This window comes from Perissodus microlepis, chromosome 14, assembly GCF_051167445.1.
Source record: "Perissodus microlepis isolate ML-2025 ecotype Zambia chromosome 14, ASM5116744v1, whole genome shotgun sequence".
Lineage (NCBI taxonomy): Eukaryota > Metazoa > Chordata > Actinopteri > Cichliformes > Cichlidae > Perissodus > Perissodus microlepis.
The window spans coordinates 14370097-14392798 of NC_140474.1; the positions used below are offsets into that span (position 1 = coordinate 14370097).

General features: G+C 39.5%; 2 protein-coding genes across 2 annotated transcripts; both read right to left on the bottom strand.

The window, feature by feature from the left end:
- Window positions 1-1262: 1262 nt before the first annotated feature.
- Window positions 1263-4151, bottom strand: LOC146373627 (extracellular calcium-sensing receptor-like). Its single transcript, XM_084950119.1, has 5 exons — window positions 3900-4151; window positions 2965-3789; window positions 2640-2861; window positions 2399-2522; window positions 1263-2167 (listed from the first exon to the last, which is right to left on the bottom strand). The coding sequence occupies exons 1-5, from the start codon at window positions 4149-4151 to the stop codon at window positions 1263-1265; spliced, it is 2328 nt and encodes a 775-aa protein (XP_084806245.1).
- Window positions 4152-19225: 15074 nt separating this feature from the next.
- On the bottom strand, window positions 19226-22355 carry LOC146373628 (extracellular calcium-sensing receptor-like). The gene is made up of 6 exons (XM_084950120.1): window positions 22267-22355; window positions 21838-22123; window positions 21155-21727; window positions 20682-20804; window positions 20338-20461; window positions 19226-20124 (listed from the first exon to the last, which is right to left on the bottom strand). Exons 1-6 carry the CDS (start codon window positions 22353-22355, stop codon window positions 19226-19228), a joined length of 2094 nt encoding a protein of 697 aa, XP_084806246.1.
- Between the last annotated feature and the right edge of the window lie 347 nt (window positions 22356-22702).

Below are 22702 nucleotides of genomic sequence, written 5' to 3' on the forward strand. Positions count from 1 at the left end.
ACATGAACATTTCAGATGATTTTATTTAAAATTACTATGACATTTATATAAAGAAATTATTTGCACAACATTTATTTATGTGTTCTTTTCAACATTCCTGAAATCATTCATAATTTACTATATAGGTATTAAATCTAGATGGTACAAAGCACTATGTCATTGCCAGTAATGGGCCACTACATTACATATAAATGCAAACACACTGCCAAACAGCAGTCATCTTTAAAGTTAATTGCAACTACACATGTGGTGAAAAGTGGAGAGAAAGAAAAAAAACTTAGGAACCCCCTCCCCCCCCCAAAAAAAAAAAAAAAAATTTACTGTCTAGTCACCTGCAGATTTTTTAAAAAAGTTTGTATTGGGTTTCACAAGTGGTTGCAAGAAAAAGTAGATCTAGCTATCTTAATGGCTCCTTTCCAATCCTCCTCAGAGGATTATTAACATGATTATTAAAATCTCTCTCCCATTTATGAATAGCACTCAGTGTACTGCATGGAAAACATGATTCAAAGGAATTTACTGTTTCTTACCTATAATGTTGTTATAGAGTGATAAGGAGGCAAGAGTTCTTTTTTTTTCTTAAATTGTTTTGCATGTGTGTGCGTGTCAATGATTAGATAGACAAAATTTAAATATATTTACTCACATACATCAATTTCTTTCAGCAGCATAGAACATATCTTGCAGTGTACTGTAATCCATGCATCCATTTGCTTCCGCTTATCCTTTTCAGGGTCACGGAGGGTGCTGGAGCCTATCGCAGCTGTCATAGGGCAAGAGGCGGGGTACACCCTGGACAGGTCGCCAGTCTGTCGCAGGGCTAACACACAGAGACAGACAGCCGTTCGTGCTCACATTCACTCGTGCATTCACACCTATGGGCAATTTGGATTAATCAATTAACCTATCCCTACAAGCTGAATGTCTTTGGACGGTGGGAGGAAGCCGGTGTACCCGGAGGGAACCCATGCAAACACGGGGAGAACATACAAACCCCACACAGAAAGACCCCGGCCTGATGGAGGACCTTCTTGCTATGCGGCAACAGTACTAACCACCATGCCACCGTGCTGCACAAGTTAATTATAAATCCTTTATCAGTCAAAAATTACATATAAGTATGTATTTTTCCAAAACTTTGTTATTTAATGTGTCACAGAATTTTAAGTGACTCGTAATGTCTACTAATGTAATAATACATAATGTAAACACAAAAATGGCAAAATAATTTAATTGGTTAATGTTTTTGTTTTTTGTTTTTTTTAGTTCATAATTTTTCCCATAACATGTTTCTTGGTATTTTTTTCTGGCTTAAGAAATATTATGTAACACTTGGGTGCAAAAATGCAAATTAATAAGCCAAATGCTGAAGACAAAATTGCAAATATTTCCACAGCTACAGTGAACTTTCCAGGAGAACTGATGTATGCTGGGATGAAGGTAATCCACACAGCACAGAATATCAGCAGGCTGAATGTGATCAATTTGGCTTCATTGAAATTATCAGGAAGTTTTCTTGCCATAAATGCCAGGATCAAACAAATGATTGCAAGGACACCTATGTATCCCAAAACTGCATAAAAAGCAGCCTGAGAACCTGTATTACATTCAAGAACAATAATCTTATTGCTGTATGTGAACAACATATGTGGGTAAGGTGGGTTTAAAGTCAGCCACAACACACATATTACTATTTGAATCAAAGTGCAGGAGCAAATGATGATTCTTTGTTGTGCGTGACCAAACTTTCCAGCAACTTTGTTACCAGGAAATGTGGCTTTGAAGGCTGTGACAACAACAATGGTTTTTCCCAAGACACAGGAAATGCAAAGGGCAAATGTCACACCAAAAGCGGTGTGACGCAGCATGCATGTCCAGACTGTTGGCCGACCAAGGAAAGTGAGAGGACAGAGAAAGCACAGAAAAAGAGAGAATAATAAGAGAGAGCTCAGCTCAAAGTTGCTGGCTTTTATCACGGGAGTTTCTCTGTAGTTGATAAAAACCACCATTGTCGCCAAGGAGAGAGAGGCCCCTAAAAGGGATACAAGTGTTAGAGCTATACCCATGGGCTCATGATATTTCAGGAACTCAATTGTTCTAGGAATGCAATCATCTTTTCTCTCATTGGACCAGTATTCCTTTGGACAAGGTGTGCAGTCTGCTGCACCTGTTGAGGATAAACAGAAAGGGTAAGTGATGTATTTAGATAACATTTTAATATAATATAAAATTGTACTTGGAATAGTAATAAATTAAAAATTACTTTTAATAAAATCATATCATGATAATAACTAATATTTTAAATATTAGTTATATGTAGACACTAAAGAAGCATGTTAAATTGTACACTTTTAACTTAATATGGGACATGCACTCTTGTTATTGATCCCTTGTCTACCTGTTGAGTTGGCTATAGTTCCATCAGCACAGGGTACACAGTCGAAACAACATACAGGTTTTCCCCGAATTTGAGCTTTTCTGGTTCCAACTGGGCAAACATTAGAACACACCGATGTGGGGACCTGTAGCAAAAGAAATGTTTAAATATTGTAGCTGTAAATGATTGTGTTATCAAGACAATACTAAAGATGAGATACTAAAAGTGTACTGCATGTAAAAAATAGAGACATCATGATTACTGTTTTCCCTGTCCTCCACACTATCTTTTCCTCCTCGATGCTGAGCTTGTAATCACCATTTGCAGCAAATGTCAAATGACCAAGTGTCACATGTTGCACTTTTCCATTTATCAACTGCCAGTTAATGACATCATAAGAAGCAGGAGGATCGCCATTCTCATCAAAAAACACCTCATCACCAAACTGATTTGTGAAATTCACCCTTTGTAATTTTTTACTGACCTACAGAGGAAAAGATAATGCATTAGATACATATAAATATTCAATTATTGGTTTTGTTTAAACAATTTCAACGATTGTAACTTTCAGCTGCACTATTTCTCACCTCCTTGGGTTGAATATCTGTCAGGTTTAAACATCGCTTTATTGTTTGTGCTCCAACTGGTTGGCAAAATACCAGCTGATGCAGAGCATGTGCAATAGCATAAACCGCTTTATAGACATTATATGTCACTCTGAGCTCTGTGACATTGAAGAAATCATCCTCGGAATTCATTAATGTTTCATTGCCTGTACATCTTGTGGTTGTGTCCTCAGTAGCTGCATGTACCCCTGGCAAAACAGGTGTGCAGCCCACCATAATCTCCCAGAAATCCCTCACGAAAGGTGCACTTGGATCTGTATAAGGACTAATACTTGTAAGAAAGTGATTAAGCTTAGGAATAGCCATCTTCTGCATTACAAATCCCACTGTTCCGCCAAAGGATCTATACATTTCAGGCGTGGATGGTCGAGATGATGTTATCCAAGCCACACAAGAAATCCACTGAATTCCTGTAATGTTCTGGTTCACAATCTCTTGCATCAAAGGATAAAAGTCACCATCAACAGAAAAAGCTAAAATTACTTTGACAGACGACTGTTTAATTATTTCCACAACTTCTAGAAATTCATCTCTTGTGTACGTGCGTAGAACTGATGCAACAAAAGCAACACAAACCCCAAACTTTTCAACCTCCTCCTTAAAAGCAAGAATTCCATTACGTCCATAATCATTGTCTGACTGTATGGCTCCAATCCACTGCCATCCAAAATGTTTGACCAGTGCAGCCAAAGCTTTTGCCTGGAAATAGTCGCTGGGGATTGTTCTAAAAAATGTAGGATATTTAGTTCTGTCACTCAGACAAGCACACGTTGAGAAGTAGCTGATCTATAAAAGAGAAAAGAACACAGAAAGAGTGTACATGTAATGCTACATCATACAATGCCATAAAATCCAATATCACTTAGCATCATGAAACATACAACTTTATCTCTTACTATTGGCATATGAAAGGGTCCAAGAATTCCAGCCACAGCTATTGACTGAGATGACCCAGACTCTGCAATAAGGGCAGATATAGCTGGAGGGCAATGAGAAGTCGCCTTTGCCTCCTCTGCTCCACTAGCTAGCGTTAGTGCAGCACGTAAAGCATTTGTAGGAGATGCGCAAGAGTTAAGTATCCTATAGCCAAGAGATATGTTTGGAAGGAGAGCGGGATCATTGTTGATTTCTTCAATGGCAAATAACATTGCCTGTGTCCATCGATAAATTTGCAGGTCAAATCTAAAGACATTTTAGTGATTGATCAAAGTAACCCAGCTATTGCTTCACATGTATATAAAGTACAATGTCAAGAATTAAAACACAAATAAACATACATGCATGACACATGAAAAAGCCATTTGTGTTAAATCATACCCTTCACACTGCACTCTAGGCGGCTCCTTATCAAATGTAGAGGTGCTGAGTATCTGTTTGATCAAAATTGGGAAGATTCCGCCGATCATTATGTCACCTTCCTTAAACAAACTTGGCATATCAAACCTGCCAAAAAGTTCACAGCCAGATACTGTGTTCATGCTGAGAACACACAGAAATAGGAGGATACCTCTTTGCATGTTTGCACTGCATTGCCATATAGGCATGAGAGCACAGTTCTTATAACAACAGTATTACATGTAGTCAATGTGCTATAATTTCCCAAAGGGCTCAGTGATCTTAGATTGGCAAACTTGGAATCAGGAAATTAATGCTCTACACGTATTGTTAAATGTCAGTAAACTATCTTGTATCGAAAAGTGTCTAAAACTACTTTTGCAATGCACATTAATCATAAAGAATTTTGAAAGAGACTTTAGAAAACTCTTTAGCTAGATAATGTATAAGTTATCCATAGTCTTTCAGTTTTCAAGATCACAGACAGGGTAAATACAATTATTGCCCCTATAAGTACACTGTAAGAAATGTACATAAAAATTACAGTTAATAACTGTAAAATAGCAATGGTAAATTACCATTAAATCAAAAAGAGTAATTGATTGTAATATGGACATTACATTTCTGTAAATTGAAAAATTGTGATTTGCTTTTATTTTTACACTGCTGATATGTTGAAAATATATTAATGTACTGTAATATGGCACATTGTCTTTGAAAACAACAGGGAAAATCTGTAACATTATTTACAATTAATCACCCTACAATTTACATAATAAGATTGAATGACAATCTTTCCTGCTTTTTTCATTTGAATTTACGATTTACAACTGTATATTAATTACCTAAAACATACCGTACTTTTAATTTTAACAAAATGTCAAAACATTGTTAGAATTATTGTGAAAATTACGGTGAAATGTTTTTAATATTAACAAGCTCAGGCTCAGTATATGTTAACAGTACATACAAACAATTACTAATAATAAAAAAAATATGTATTTTTTTTAAGTTCTAGAGTCTCACCAAGTATAACACAGCTATTTACAATGAAACAAAAATATTTTGTGGTATAGGGAGGTTTAAATCATGGATTTACCACTGCTCAGTCCGTGTTCAATCTGTTTGAGTGTGATACCACCTGCTGAAATTAAAATTAATTGATCAAAATGAAATACAAAAAAATAATGAAATAATGTTAATAAATTGGTGTAGTTTGCAAGGTCAAGAGCAGTCAACGAATGTATTATAAAAGCTGTAACAATCAGTTTCCTTAAAGTCCATGCACGTTCGGGAGACAATGCATCACGTGTCTAAACCGTCACCTATACATATATATATATATATATATATATATATATATACACATATATATATAAAACAAATTCCCCACTCGCCCCTGCGGGCGGTCAATCCTTCAAGCTCGGGTCCTCTACCAGAGGCCTGGGAGCTTGAGGGTCCTGCACAGTATCTTAGCTGTTCCTAGGACTGCGCTCTTCTGGACAGAGATCACCGATGTTGTTCCTGGGATCTGCTGGAGCCACTCGCCTAGTTTGGGAGTCACCGCACCTAGTGCTCCAATTACCACTGGGACCACCATCACCTTCACCCTCCACATCTTCTCGAGCTCTTCTCTGAGCCCTTGGTATTTCTCGAGCTTCTCATGTTCCTTCTTCCTGATGTTGCTGTCATTCGGAACCGCTACATCGATCACTACGGCCGTCTTCTTCTGTTTGTCTAGCACCACTATGTCTGGTTGGTTAGCCACCACCATTTTGTCCGTCTGTATCTGGAAGTCCCACAGGATCTTAGCTCGGTCATCCTCCATCACCCTTGGGGGCATCTCCCATTTTGACCTTGGGACTTCCAGGTTATACTCGGCACAGATGTTCCTGTATACTATATATATATATATATATATATATATATATATACATATATATATATATATATGCAAAAGATGACTTTTTGCCATTTTTCAAGTGGCCTTAAACTTTTGATTGGGACTGTATTTAACACCTAGAGTCCCAGAGAGCAGCCATTTGGCTTTTCTACCTTTTAATAATCGATTAGTTTCTTCTGAATGGATTAAGAATGCTTTTTTTTCCGCATTGCAATGCATTACAATTGTAAATCATTATACGATTAATTGTGTCAGCTCTATTAGATGTAAGATTGTATATTTGCTTTTGAAATGGGCAGTTTGCTTTATTGTTCTTTGTATTTGCTTTCAGACTGCAAGGAACGAAGGCTAATCTACACCGAGCATCTGAAGAACAACATGCAAGTCCTCCAGCACATTGAATCTCAAACCTGTTCCAGTTCCTCAGACACCATCAGAGACTGTTTTGAAAGACCACTACTATCAAGTCTGGATAAAAAGGAACTTTGTCAACCACTGCAAGTATCAAGTGTTTTAACTTTTGTTTGACTGTTTATTATGTACTTATTTGTTTTTGATTGTATTAAGTTTAATATTAATTAGATCAGTGCCTTTTTAGTGATTAATTTGATTATTAAATATTAACTGTTTAGGGCAGCACGGTGGTTAGCACTGTTGCTGCACAGCAAGAAGGTCCTGAGTTCATTTCCACCATCAGGCTGGGGTCTTTCTGTGTGGAGTTTGCATGTTCTCCCCGTGTTTGCGCGGGTTCCCTCCGGGTACTCAGGCTTCCTCCCACTGTCCAAAGACATGCAGTTTGTGGGGATAGGTTAATTGATTAATCCAAATTGCCCATAGGTGTAAATGTGAGTGCGAATGGTTGTCTGTCCCTGTGTGTTAGCCCTGTGACAGACTGGTGACTTGTCCAGGGTGTACCCCGCCTCTCGCCCTATGAAAGCTGGGATAGGCTCCAGCGCCGCGACCCTGAAAAAGGATAAGCGGAAGCGAATGGATGGATGGATGTTAACTGTTTAATTTAATCATTGTCTCTACTGGTTTTTATTAATGTTTCTAGCAAATTATGACAAAAAGTCAAAGAATGTAAGTTTTATGCCAGTTAGCCCTATTATTTTTATTAACTCATTTGTTGGACCTTAATTTTTTTAGACGACAATATGGCTGCAACAGCTGCCAATAATTTAGTGTAAATATAAACTTTTGAATAAAAAGGCATGTTTTGTATTATACAGCTCTTCTGTGCTTTGTCAATAGGAGACGGTAAACAAGCTTATTAAAAATGTATTTTAACTGGTTTACTTCATATTAGTTTTTTTTATTTCAATGTAATAATTGTACAAAAACCAAAGTTCACTGTGAATTTTACATTTATCAACAAGTATACCATTATGTATTCTACATTATCACTATATTTTCCACGGTGAAATTCTGGCTGCCAGTATTTTACCGTAATATTCAACTTTTTAGGTATGATACAGTTTCACTATATTTAAGAAAGTAAGACTGTAATCAGGTTAACGGAATGTCTGTTGTTTTTACATGAATTTATGTTTAAATTCAGTCATTCAACGTAAAAAAAAAAAATTATTATTTACTGTGAAATTTAAGGTTACCAAAATAGGATACCGTTTTGTGTTCTACATTTACAATTTATTTTTCACGGTGAAATTCTGGCAACCACAGCTGCTAGGATTGTCAGAGATTGTCACTCGAGCTCGTCCAACCCACTATGAACTTTGGATCATTGTCTATGCCTGGGCAGCCACACGTCTCGTCCGCTGGAGGGCTCGCGGAGCCCGTCCAGCCCCACGCCACGTCCGCTGGAGGGCCCGAGGAGCCCGTCCAGCCCCACGCCACGTCCGCTGGACGGGCTCCTCGGGCCCACCGGCCTCGTCTGGTCCTGCCAAGCCACGTCCACGGCCGGCACCTGCCAAGCCATCAGCTGGACTTCATTGTCAGGAGCCTCGCAGAGTAATCTGGGTCCAAAACTCCGTCTACTTTAGGTCCCAAAGTCAAATGAGCACTGCATCATCACTGAGAGTTAAAAACAGTCTAAATTCGTTCATCTGTAATAAAATGATCAGCGTTGCTGCTTTACCAGGTGTAACAATTAAGTTTAACGTCCAGGCATCCAAGAAAACAGAATTTATTAAATTTAACGGAGTTAAAGTTAGCAGGAAGTTCTAGTTTCCACCTAAACATGATATACCATGTTCTGACTGAGAGATTTCTGAAAAAATTAAAACGCACAGCTCTGCTATCACTTCCAACATAAATGAAGACAGAAAACTAAACAGCAGTGACGTTTGTAGGGTTACTGAAGTGGGACTAGCTGGTATAGAATGATTATCGCTAGCGACACAGCTATATTAGCATAACATAAACACAGTGAAGCTGGAGGATGAATGCTAACTTTTTTCCACTCGATAAAAGTTAACGTGAGGGTTCCCGATGGTTAGGGACTAATGCTATCGCATGGCAGGATGCTGTAAACAGACCAAACTTCAGTCCGGTGAACAACTGAGATAATCCATCCACAATATGAGGTTGGCTAAAGTTTGACTTATCTGACTGTTTTGTTTCGCTTAATGCGCCTTATAATCCAGTGCGCCTTATGTATGAAAACAGACCCGTTCATCGACAGTGCGCCTTAGATAAGATAACCTTTATTAGTTCCACACGTGGGAAATTTGTTTTGTTACAGCCGAAAGTGGACAGTGCGAAGTTATATAGCAAAAATTAGAGAACGCTCGAATACAGAATAAGAATAAGATACTGTACACAACTGTACAGAATAGAATAGAATAAAATAAAATACTATATGCAATAAAATAAAATAAAATAATACATACACTGAAAAAAATGCAATAGGGTGGTTGTTGAATTTGCATAGAATTACTTCATATATCCAGCATGACTAATTTAAATTACACATCTAAACATATTTTTGTCTTTTAATTTTCACATATTCTTTAAGAATATTCATTCTTTTAGAACAAATCATGTTGAAAAGAAACAAGTTAGTCCTATTTTATCCTCAAGCTCCGCCCCCGGAAAGGAAAAATCGGCTGCACTGTCCGCCATTTTTGTCTCTCGCTTTGGAAAATCTACTACCATCTGGAGTTTTACACTTGAAGGTAAATAAGATTTTAAAGCTAACATACCAGTGAGAAAGAGTGTAGACCCTTTATATACGTGGACTTTTACTGGGGTGTTGTTATTTTACAGGTATGTGGGCTGTTTATCGAAAACCATGAAAGGCTAATGGTAGGCTCCAGTTAGCTAATGGTAACCGAAATTATGCGATAAGCAAATTAGTAATTAACATATATAATGTGAGTTAATATTGTTTGTATATTCTTTCAGTCTAAATTAACAGACTATTACAAACTTGCATCGGTGTCTGTAGTAAGTGGTGGTACCTGCAGTGTCTTAACCATTAAACAAGCTAATGTAGGGCCGGGATATGACTAGTTTGTTGAAACATGTCTGCTGCCAATGTGACTGCTCACACACGGTAACATTACCAGCACATAGCCACAGCCGCTATAAACATGCTGAAAGGTCAATCTAGCTTCTGTAGTCAGCAGATGGAAGACTCAACACAGACCCAAGATTCAGTGTAACGGTTATCTAAATGTTGTGTGTCCTGTTTGTAAGCCCAGAAAAAGAAATTAAATAAAATGACGACCTTGAGCTTCAAGCTAATGTAAGCGTAATGCTATAGCATAAAGCGACTAATGCAATGATGAGGTTGTTAAATTAGTAAAAATACAGTAAATATATCCAACATGAATCATTTATATTTTTGGTCTAAACATAATTAAGTCTCACGCCTTTCACTTGTTTTAGAAGGATGTTCAGTCTTTTAAAACCAGTCATATCAAAATAACAGAAAATAGTTATGTTTTCTGTTGAAACTCCACCCCCCCAGGGTGTGTTCTGCGAGGGAAAATTCACTGTGGCGGTCCGCCATTTTTTGTCTTCGCTTAGTTTACGTTTGGTGCTGAGCTTTACTTTGTCGAGGTAAACTGAAAACTACATGTTTGAGAGGAAACGAAGAGAACATCCATTAGATGGGGAAGTTTTTCTCATGAATTGCTGTTGAGCAACATAATGTAATAAAACAAGTCATTCCTTAAGTTAACTAACGATAATGCTAGCTTAAGCTGCGGGACATTATTATGTGCATTAGCTTTTTTTCAGTGTGTGCCCAGTCACATTCGCTTGTTTTTTCTCAGTGAATACAGACTAACAAACTTGTGTCCATTTAGTTAACTGGTTGTACCTAAAATGTTTTAGTTAAACAGTTAAATAAGCTAGTTTGCCATGGGGTGGGCTCTGTGTGTGTGTGTGTGTGTGTGTGTGTGTGTGTGTGTGTGTGTTGGGGGGGGTGTCTTCACTAAAGTCGGTTTATTTAGGGCATGACACCTATGCAGTACTCATTAGGAGAGGAAGTGCATGACGTGGGGCTTTATTTCATGTTCTGGGGCAGTGAATGTAATGTACTGATAACATGTTAAAGACACACAAAAACCCAACAAATTATTTTAACTGATTTATAGAGAGACTGAGAGGAGGGCTTAAAGAGATAAAAATAATGACGATATAAATATTTTAAATTTATTTTTTCTGTATTGATATATGGTGCTTATCCCTGCTGAAGGGCAGATTGGTGTTGCTTCAGAACAATTCTCTAGCGCTGTTACGTAGAGGTGTTACAGTTAAGGTTTTAATAACATTATTTTATTTACTAGTGAAGATTTGCATATGTTATCTCACATTCTGTAAGGTAAATTTTCTGGAAAGGTCAAATTAACTAATTTAACTAAGTATTAATGAAAGACCTTGATGTGTATATGACTATAATAGATGTAGTTTCTGGGTCATTTGGCAGAACTGCAAAATGGCCAGAAGGAGGCAACTGCTGTGGTTGCAAACAGGCTTTGGGTGGTATGGAAGTAAGGGCAACTATGGAACTGCTCAGCAACATGGGACCCATAGCTAATAAATAGTAATATGACAAAAAATAACAACTTTGTGTGGATGTAACCTTGTGAGATTTGAGATTTTGACAGCATTTTTATGTGACAACTTCTCTTTTTAGATAAATGCAGAGTTTAAGTGCATTACCACCATGCCACTGCAGTCCAGATTACTCTCGCAGATAGATGTGCTATCTGACAAACTAATAAAGGTCTTCAAAAGGCGAGGAGGACAAATAGGAAGAAGACTTCAGAACATTCTGGAGCCCACGGCCCAGGTAAGAAAAAAATTTATTTGTGTATACACTTTAGGGAAAATAATAATTTTAACAAAATGCTGCTTGTCACTCTATGCCAGGAGTATGTTGAAAATCACCTGGGATTTTCACAATTTACCATGGGTGCGTTTTTTTTTCTTCTTTTACCTGCATTAGAACTATGTGTGGAGTTCATAGTTGAACACCTCTCTATGCTCTGACAGTATTCTGCTTCTTTGCATGGAGAGTTCACTTCAGAAATGCATTACCTTTTTAAGCATTCTGAGGACTCAAATCACATGCTGTAATGAATCCATTTTTGTTCACCTAATGTGTTAATGTTAACATTTTTTGGAATAGTGACACAGATTAAAATAAGATTTGGTATAATGTTCTTTGACCAGTGTTCTGTTTAATCAAATTTTGGAATTCTGCATTTTCTAGGCCACAGATGAAGCCATTATCCAACGATCTAATAAGGAAACAACCATGGGAATTTACATCATAAAGTCAAGAGATGCCAATGGCAGCCCTGAGGACATCGGGATAGTCCTTGAAGGCCAGAGAGTCTGGCAGGATTTGGATAACTATACCCTAGCAGCTGCAATGCTGTTTGGACTAATGTACACTTTGAACCTCACCTACCCACTGGAAAAGTATACCTTCGAGGTATTATAGAAACTGGTTATGGAGCTCAAAAGGAACAGCCTTTCAAAGAAGGCCCAGGTTTTCAGGACCAGACTGTACGATTGAACAGTTTTCCAGTTATGATGTGGGAACAACATGTTTACCTCTTCGAATATGTACCATCCTTTCTTTTAAGCCAGCACTGGTAAAGTTGCAGTACATAGTGAAACTTATTTTTCTGGCACTTTTCAACTTGGGGCCTTTATTACTGCAGTTTTCACTTTTCAAGCCATGGCTCTTTTAAAAAAAAATTCAAACTTTGAATGTCCATTTTTCTCAATGGAAATGGTGCCTTGCACCAATTTCACCAGTTTGCAATTTTTTTCCCAAGGTGCACCACTACAAACAGATTGCATCGTCTAGTATTAGTGATTGTGATGTTTAGTGATAGAAGCAAGCCAATACTAATCAGTTTAGGTCTCTTGGTTTTGTGCCTGTGGGTTATAATGTTATTTTAAGTCTCTTCTTTGTGTCATTTTAATAATTACACCCCTGTTGCCATATTACCTTATGGCTCTTACATTTAAAAAACTATTTTTTACATAAGCGCGATGTCATAAGGCCCCACAATGTTGAATTCAGCTTACAGAAGATAACTTTGAGGAATGTTGTGGAATGTTTTTCAAGAGATGCATTGTACAAATATGACTCATGTATATTTTGGAAGCCTGAATTGAAAGTCCATTGTTACAACTGTGTAGTATTTTCAAAAATACAGGTCATTGTTCAAAAATGTTTTGCTTATTTCTTTGATTGAAGAGAAAGTGTACAGTACATACAGTAAGATCAGCCTTAATTTAGTTTTATTTATTGAACACTCAATTATATATTAGATTATATATTATATATTAGAAATTTGTTATAAAATAAAATAAGCTTACCATAAAATAATCTTGTCAATATAACACATAGTAGTCCAATACAATTAACACAAAAAGTTCATGTCTGATAAACAAGTGGTTTCTATAAATATTTGACCGGAATGAAAAACATAACAACAACATAATAACAGTTCATGTTACCAGAAAAATGTGTGCAGGTATAACATAAAAAACTAAGGTTAACCAAACATAACTTAATTTCGTGCAACCGATTACAATAATTTTTTTACGTTGATCCCACTGATTATTTTTTTCAGTGTACAGTAGGATAAAAATTGAATACAAACGCTATATATAACTGAGTAAAAAAATACAACTTAGAAAAACAGTGTTGCACTTCGTCTTATTGCACATGTGTGGATGTGTGTGTTTGATCAGTTGAAGTCTTTGTTGTGAAGTCTGTCAACAGTGGGGAGGAAAGACCTGCGAAATCTCTCCATCCCACATCGTGGGTGCCACAACCTGCCACTGAAGGAGCTGCTCAGTGCTGTCAGAGTCTCCTGCATGGGGTGGAAGATGTTGTCCAACAGGGATGACAGCTTAGCCACCATTCTCCTGTCACTCACTACCTCCACTGGGTCCAGAGGGCATCCCAGAACAGAGCTGTTCAGTCTCTACCTGTCCCCGGCAGAGATGTTGCCACCCCAGCAGACCACACCATAAAAGATGGCTGAGACCACCACAGAGTCATAGAAGGTCTTCAGGATTGGGCCCTAAACTTCAAAAGACCTGAGTCTCCACAGCAGGTACCAGCTCCTTGGTTTTATTAGTGTTGATCTGGAGTTAGTTCTGCTGGCACCCGTCCACAAAGCCTTGGGTCAGTTCTCTGTACTCCTTGTCGTCCCCATCAGTGATGAGGCCGACTATTGCAGAGTCATCAGAGAACTTCTGCAGGAAGCACTGGGTGGAGTTGTGGGAGAAGTCTGCAGTGTAGATGTTGAAGAGGAACGGAGCTAGAACTGTTCCCTGTGGGGGCCCCGTACTGCAGACGACCCTGTCCGACACACAGCCCTGAGTTCTCACATACTGTGGTCGGTCGGTGAGGTAGTCCAAAATCCAGGTAGTGAGGTGGTGGTCCACTCCTGTGTTTTCCAGCTTGTCCTTCAGGACCGTGGGCAGAATGGTGTTGAAGGCACTGGAGAAATCAAAGAACATGATTCTCACAGTGCTCCCAGCGGACTCCAGGTGAGAGGGAGAACAATGTAGAAGGTGAATGACGGCATCATCCGCTCCGATGCCAGGCTGGTAGGCAAACTGAAGTGGGTCCAGTGATGAGCTCACCAGGCGCCAAAGCTGAGCCAGGACCAGCCGCTCCAGGGTCTTCATCAGGTGGGATGTCAGAGCCACCGGCCTATAGCTGTTGAGGTCCTTGGGGCGTGAAGTCTTTGGCCCTGGTACAACACAGGAGGTTTTCCAGAGCTGGGGGAGTCTCCCCAGCCTCAGGCTCAGATTGAAGATGTGCTCCATCACTCCACACACTTGGTCTGCGCAGGAGCTGACAACCCTTGAGCTGATGCCATCTGGACCCGCTGCCTTCTTGCCTTTAATCCTCCTCAGTTCCCTCCTAACCTGTGTGGTTGAGAGAGACAGGCTGTAGCCTTGTGTTGAGTGTGTATTGGATGCTGTTGTTGGGGGTGGGGAGGAGTGAGCAGGGTGAGTAGAGGAGGTGTGAAGTGTCTGAGGTGTCAGAGGTGAAACAGCAGCAGTGGGTGTGGGTGAATCTACAGCCGATGTTGAAGACTGCCTCATGGATGAATCAAATCTGTTGAAGAAATTATTCAGTTCATTTGCCCACCTCACATCCCTCCCAGGCAGAGAGTTCTGATGTTTGTGGCCCGAGATGGTTCTGAGGCCTCTCCAGATTTCGCCAACGTTGTTTTGCTGAAGCTGGTTCTCCATCTTCTGCCTGTAGCTGTCCTTCCCATTCCTTATAAGTACTCTCAGCTCTCTCTGCACCCTTTTCAACTCCTCTTTGTCTCTGGATTTGAAGGCCCTCCTCTTCTGCTTGAGGACGGCTTTAATTTCTGCGGTAATCCATGATTTGTTGTTAGAGAAACACCGCACAGTCCTGGTAGGTATGGTATTATCCACACAGAAGTTAATATAGTCCGTAATGCATGTCACAAGGCTGTCGATGTCCTCTCCGTGGTCGTCACAGTTCACCTCCCACACAGTAGACTCAAAACAATCCTTAAGAGCCTCCTCGCTCTCCTCCGACCATCTCTGCACTGTGCGGGTGGCTGGTGGCTCCCTGCGCACTAAGGGCTCATACACATGGACAAGGTGCACCAGGCTGTGATCAGATCTGCCCAGGGGAGGTAGAGGTGATGAACTGTATGCCTCTTCAGCACTGGCATACAGTAAGTCCAGTGTTTTATTGTCTCTGGTTGGGCATGTCACATACTGGGTGGGCAGCGTGGAGTCCAGTGAGACATGATTAAAGTCCCCTGATATTAAAAGAAGGGCTCTTGGAGATTGCATTTGCAGTCTGCTGACCACAGAGTGGAGAGGGTCACAGGCTGTATCTATGTTGGCCGAAGGGGGGACATACGCCCTTATCGCGATAACATGTGAGAATTCCCTGGGGAGGTAGTACACACACATGCTAACGGCTAACAGCTCAATGTCTCTGTTGCAGAGTTCTTCTTTCACAGTGATGTGCCCAGGGTTACACCATCTGTCATTCACAAACACTGCCATCCCGATAGCGTCACGCTCGTGTCCGGAGTTAGCGGTGTTAGCCTGGACTCTGTTAGCATCATGATGCTACATTGCTGATACTCCCTCTGTGACCAGGTTAGCGACGTGAGGTCATCCATCTTAATGGGCAAAGATCTTACGTTTCCGATGATTACAGAAGGGAGAGATGGTCTATAACATCTCCTTCTCGGGTGACGGCGCTCTCTCACAGCACGACACCCCCGTCTTTTCTTCCTCGGCTCGCTGGGAATGTCAAGTCTGTCTGCCGGCAGTGCCGCTGTGGGACGCAGCGCTAACAGCTGATCCCTACTGTAAACAAAGGATTCCTGCAGTGGGTCCCCAAACACGGGTGAAAAAAGTAGAAAAAAACCAAGAAAAACGACCAAGACTAGCACAAAACAGTAGAACATGATTGCAGAGTCTAATTGCTATTACTTTAGTTATAAAAATTACGAGAAAAAAAGATGAGAAAGAAAGAAACTCAGAATGAGCAGAGGTGCTGTAACAGGCTGCCACACACGGGGGGCGCCGGAAGTAGTGCCTTATAATCCTGTGCACCTTATGGTCCCAAAAATACGGTAAGTCCAAATATCAGGCAAACTGACCTCAATGACCTTGAGGTAAATGTCACCAGGATTCAAACTCTTCCAAGATTTTTAGTAAATGCAGCTACGGTATCAATTTAAAAAGGTGACTTCCTACTAGAGTTATAGCCTTCACAATATTTTCCGAGATTAAAGTTGGATTAAAATGTTGGGATCTCTCGTGTCGTCCTTACATACCTCCACATTGGTGACCCCTGAGGCGAACATGCTAAGGTGCAAGGAGGAAGCCAGCTCCTGCCTGAAAGCGTCAGTGGCTGCCGGACTTCCACCTCCACCTATAGCTGAGTTTGCTGTAGCTTTTAAACTACCGGATTTTTGCCTTCATGATGCCCCTTCATGGTTCGTGTGCATCGAAGTTCAGTTTGCTCTTTGTGGCATTTCATCTGATGACACAAAATACCATCATGTCATCTCATACTCTGAGCTCAAGGCGCTGCTTCTGCGGCGCTTCTCCCTTTCCAACGTGAAATGGTCCTAGAAACTCCTCTCTCTCTCGGGCCTGGGTGAATGTACTGCTCTTGAGCTCATGGAGAGCATGCTGTCCTTGCTAGGAACATATGATAGATGATTCCTCTTCTTTCAACAGCTGCCAGCTCTCTCAATGCTGTCATTTTCTTCACAACCCTGTTTTACTCGGGGTGCCGAGGCCTTGGTGCATGCTAATTTTGTAACTTCGGGAAACGTATTTTAATGTTTGCTTTCTGAGTTTCCCTCACTAACTGTCCCTACTTTCTAAAACACTGTGATGAAGCACGGGGTGGACATTATCACTCCGGTCGGCCGCCAGTGTTTGTGTGCGCACACCCTGCCTTGACCCTGCTAAACTGTCTGTCGCTCAGGAGGAGTATGCAACTATGGCGCGCCTGGGAATTGTGCAGTGTTCGAATAGTCCCTGGACTTCCCCATTAGACGTGGCACCCAAATCTGACGGTCAGTGCAGGCCTTGTAGGAATTTTTGCCATCTAAATAATGTCACGGAAAGCAATTGTTATTCCATTCCGCACATTGAGAATTTTTTTGGCTCATCTCGCGGGGACTTTTTTCATCAATTTTTTCTAAAATTGATTTAGTACAGGGGTATCACCAGGTTCCTGTGCGTGCTGAGGATGTCCCCAAAACCACCATAATAAGTCAGTTCAGCCTTTTCAGGTTTTTGCACATGCCCTTCGGCCTGAGGGGTGCAGCCCAAACCTTCCAGCGTTTGACTAACTAGGTATTGCGTGGGCTCTCCTTTGTTTTTGTATATCTAGATAATATCCTGGTGGCCAACAGCTTGGAGGAACAGCACACCTGCGTCAGGTTTCTTGGCGCTTGGCAGCACATGGCCTGACCAATAACTTGTCTAAATGTCAGTATGGTTTGCCAGTTCCACCGAGATTAAAGTTGCAGTAAAATATTGGGATCTCTCGTGTCATCCTTACATACATCCTTACCTCCACAACATGAACATTTCAGATGATTTTATTTAAAATTATTATGGCATTTATTTAAAGAAATTATTAACACAAAATTTATTTGTTCTTTTCAACATTCCTGAAATTATTTACAATTTACCATATAGGTCACTTTAGTATCAAATCTAGATGGTACAAAGCACTATATCATTTCCAGAAATGGCCCACTACATTACATATAAATGCAAATATAATGCCAAACAGCAGTTGTCTCAAGGCCTGTTTTGCCTTTCAAATGGAGCTAAGAGAACGTGGTAGAAGGGAAAGTTTACTCCAGTTTTGTTCATTTATTGGGAAAGGCAGAAGAAGGTGTTTATGTACACACAAAATATTGTTCTTATTTTGCTGGTTAAAAAAGAAGATACAAAGTGAACTCCCATCCTTTGTGCTCACTTCCTAATTACCTAGAGACACCCAAAAGACAACCAGCCCCTCTCAACAGTTGAGACAAATCATCTGGGAAGTAGGTAAGCAAAGGAGACTAAACATTGAGTAACAAATCCTCATTTCCTCCTAAGATGGCAGCAACTCTTTCATGAGGAATAACTCTTAACAATTCCCTGTACCACAAAGTAACAGTGGGAGGGTTATCCTTAACCCAGTTAATAAGAATACATTTCCAGGCCAGCAACAATAGTTTATCATCTAGTTTATGCTGCAAATAAGTTAATGCTGATTCTTTTGAAGGTAAACCAAGCATAAAAAATCCAGGGTCCCTTTAGATCCGATTCTTAAAAATATTGCTGAGTTCTTGAGATATGGAACTTCAAAATCTTTTGATTAGTTTACATTCCCAGAAGTAATGGGAAAAGGTACCAGTCTGTATTTGACATTTGATACAAAAAGGGGATACATGCGGTGTAATCTCATGCAAAACATTAGGAGCTATATACAGGCGGTGTAAAATTTTGTATTGGGTTTCAAGCAAGCGGTTGCAAGACAAAGTAGATCTAGCTATGGTAATGGTTCCTTTCCAATCCTCCTAAGTATATTCATTATTAAGATCTCTCTCCCATTTATGAATAGCACTCAATGTACAGCGTGGAACACATGGTTATTTCAAAGGATTTACTGCATCTTGCCTGTAATGGTGTTAGAGACTGATAAGCAGGCAAGAGTCTGTTTTTTTATCTTAAATTGTGTTGCATTTGTGTGCGGGTCTATAACTACTCACTCACGTCCATTTCTTTCAGCAGCATAAAACATATCTTGCAGTGTACTGTAATGTTAATTATAAATCCTTTATCAGTCAAAAATTACATTTAAATATGCATATACCCAGACTCTGTTATTTAATGTGTCACAGAATTTTAAGTGACTCGTAATGTCTACTAATGTAATATAAATGTAATAATAATAACAATAATGTAAACACAAAAATGGCAACATAATATAAATTGTTAATGTTTTTTAAACTTTTAGCTTATACTTTTTCCAATGACATGTTTCTTGGTATTTTTTTCTGGCTTAAGAAATATTATGTAACACTTGGGTGCAAAAATACAAATTAATAAGCCAAAAGCTGAGGACAAAATTGCAAATATTTCTACAGCTACAGTGAACTTTCCAGGAGAACTGATGTATGCTGGAATGAAGGTAATCCACACAGCACAGAATATCAGCAGGCTGAATGTGATCAATTTGGCTTCATTGAAATTATCAGGAAGTTTTCTTGCCATGAATGCCAGGATCAAACAAATGATTGCAAGGATCCCTATGTATCCCAACACTGCATAAAAAGCAGCCTGAGAACCTGTTTTACATTCCAGAACAATCATCCTATTGCTGTATGTGAACAACATATGTGGGTAAGGTGGGTTTAAAGTCAGCCATAATGCACATATTACCACTTGAATCAAAGTGCAGGAGCAAATGATGAGTCTTTGCTGTACGTGACCAAACTTTCCAGCAACTTTGTTGCCAGGAAATTTGGCTTTGAAGGCTGTGACAACAACAATGGTTTTTCCCAAGGCACAGGAAATGCAAAGGGCAAATGTCACACCAAAAGTGGTGTGGCGCAGCATGCATGTCCAGACTGTTGGTTGACCAAGAAAAGTGAGAGGACAGAGAAAGCACAGAAAAAGAGAGAATAATAAGAGAGAGCTCAGCTCAAAGTTGCTGGCTTTTATCACGGGAGTTTCTCTGTAGTTGATAAAAACCACCATTGTGGCAAGGGAGAGAGAGGCCCCTAACAGGGATACAAGTGTTAGAGCTATACCCATGGGCTCATGATATTTCAGAAACTCAATTGTTCTAGGAATGCAATCATCTTTTCTCTCATTGGACCAGTATTCCTTTGGACAAGGTGTGCAGTCTGCTGCACCTGTTGAGGATAAACAGAAAGGGTCAGTGGTGTATTTAGATGTACATTTGGGATAATAATAAATATAAATTTACTTAAAAAAGCATATGATGCAAGTGAGACATTAATATTTTAAATATTAGTTATATGTAGACACTAAACATGTCATGTTATAATGTACACGTTCAACGTTTACGGGATATACACTCTTGATATGTTTCTGTCTACCTGTTGAGTTGGCTATAGTTCCATCAGCACAGGGTACACAGTCAAAACAACATATAGGTTTTCCCTGAATTTGAGCTTTTCTGGTTCCAACTGGGCAAACATTAGAACACACTGATGTGGGCACCTGTAGCAAAAGAAATATTTAAGTATTGTAGAGGTAAATGATTATGTGTTAACAAGAGAATACTAAAGGATGAGATACTAAAAGTGTACTGCATGTAAAAATAGAGAGACATCATGATTACTGTTTTTCCTGTCCTCCACACTATCTTTTCCTCCTCGATGCTGAGCTTGTAATCACCATTTACAGCAAATGTCAAATGACCAAGTGTCACATGTTGCACTTTTCCATTTATCAACTGCCAGTTAATGACATCATAAGAAGCAGGAGGATCGCCATTCTCATCAAAAAACACCTCATCACCAAACTGATTTGTGAAATTCACCTTTTGTAACTTTTTACTGACCTAGAAAGGATTATGTATTAGGTATGTATAAATGTTCAATTATTGGTTTTGTTCAAACAATTTGAACTATTGTAACTTTCAGTTAAACAATTTTTCACCTCCTTGGGCTTTATTTCTGACAGGTTTAAACATGGCTTTACTGTTTGTGCTCCAACTGGTTGGCAGAATACCAGCTGATGCAGAGCATGTGCAATAGCATAAACTGCTTTATACACATTATAGGTCACTCTGAGCTCTGTGACATTGAAGAAATCATGCTCGGAATTCATTAATGTTTCATTGCCTGTACATCTTTTGGTTGTGTCCTCAGTAGCTGCATGTACCCCTGGCAAAACAGGTGTGCAGCCCACCATAATCTCCCAGAAATCCTTCACGAAAGGTGCATTGGGATGTGTATAAGGACTAATACTTATAAGAAAGCGTTTAAGTTTAGGAATAGCCATCTTCTGCATTACAAATCCCACTGTTCCGCCAAAGGATCTATGTATTTCAGGCGTGGATGGTCGAGGTGCTGTTATCCAAGCCACACAAGAAATCCACTGAATTCCTGTAATGTTGTGGTTCACAATCTCTTGCATCAAAGGATAAAAGTCACCCTCAGAAGAAAAAGCCAAAATTACTTTGACAGATGACTGTTTTATTATTCCCACCACTTCTAGAAATTTATCTCTTGTGTACGTGCGTAGAACTGATGCAACAAATGCGACACAAACCCCAAACTTTTTAACCTCCTCCTTAAAGGCAAGAATTCCATTACGTCCATAATCATTGTCTGCCTGTATGGCTCCAATCCACTGCCATCCAAAATGTTTGACCAGTGCAGCCAAAGCTTTTGCCTGGAAATAGTCGCTGGGGATTGTTCTAAAAAATGTAGGATATTTAGTTCTGTCACTCAGACAAGCACACGTTGAGAAGTAGCTGATCTATAAAAGAGAAAAGAACACTGAAACAGTGTGCATGCAACGATACATCATACAATGCCAAAACATCAAATATCACTTAGCATCATAAAACATACAACTTTATCTCTTACTATTGGCATATGAAATGGTCCAAGAATTCCAGCAGCAGCTATTGACTGAGATGACCCAGACTCTGCTATGAGGGCAGATATAGCTGGAGGGCAATGAGAAGTCGCCTTTGCCTCCTCTGCTCCACTAGCCAGTGTTAGAGCAGCACGTAAAGTATTTGTAGGAGATGCACAAGAGTTAAGTATCCTATAGCCAAGAGATATGTTTGGAAGCAGAGCAGGATCGTTGTTGATTTCTTCAATGGCAAATAACATTGCCTGTGTCCATCGATAAATTCGCAGGTCAAACCTAAGGACATTTTAGTGATTGATACAAGTCATAAAGTAACCCAGCTATTGCTTCCCATGTATGTAAAGTACAATGTCAAGAATGAAAACACAAATAAACATACATGCATGACATATGAACAAGCCATTTGTGTTAAATCATACCCTTCACACTGCACTTTAGGTGGCTCCTTGTCAAATGTATAAGTGCTGAGTATCTCTTTGTTTAAAACTGGGAAGATTCCTCCGATCATTATGTCACCTTCCTTAAACAAACTTGGCATATCAAACCTGCCAAAAAGTTCACAGCCAGATACTGTGTTCGTGCTGAGAACACACAGAAATAGGAGGATACCTCTTTGCATGTTTGCACTGCATTGCCATATAGGCATGAGAGCACAGTTCTTATAACAACAGTATTACATGTAGTCAATGTGCTATAATTTCCCAAAGGGCTCAGTGATCTTAGATTGGCAAACTTGGAATCAGGAAATTAATGCTCTACACGTATTGTTAAATGTCAGTAAACTATCTTGTATCGAAAAGTGTCTAAAACTACTTTTGCAATGCACATTAATCATAAAGAAATTTGAAAGGGACT

Bases quoted from the DNA above. Each gene is read 5' to 3' on its own strand.
- LOC146373627 (XM_084950119.1), bottom strand. From the start codon at position 4,151: ATGTTATTTGCCATTGAAGAAATCAACAATGATCCCGCTCTCCTTCCA. The intron at 3,790-3,899 runs GTAAGAGATAAA...TCTCTTTTATAG, and splicing joins GACCCTTTCATATGCCAATA to ATCAGCTACTTCTCAACGTG. The intron at 2,168-2,398 runs GTAGACAAGGGA...TATCCTCAACAG, and splicing joins AACTATAGCCAACTCAACAG to GTGCAGCAGACTGCACACCT.
- LOC146373628 (XM_084950120.1), bottom strand. From the start codon at position 22,355: ATGATCGGAGGAATCTTCCCAGTTTTAAACAAAGAGATACTCAGCACT. The intron at 22,124-22,266 runs GTATGATTTAAC...AAATGTCCTTAG, and splicing joins CCTAAAGTGCAGTGTGAAGG to GTTTGACCTGCGAATTTATC. The intron at 21,728-21,837 runs GTAAGAGATAAA...TCTCTTTTATAG, and splicing joins GACCATTTCATATGCCAATA to ATCAGCTACTTCTCAACGTG.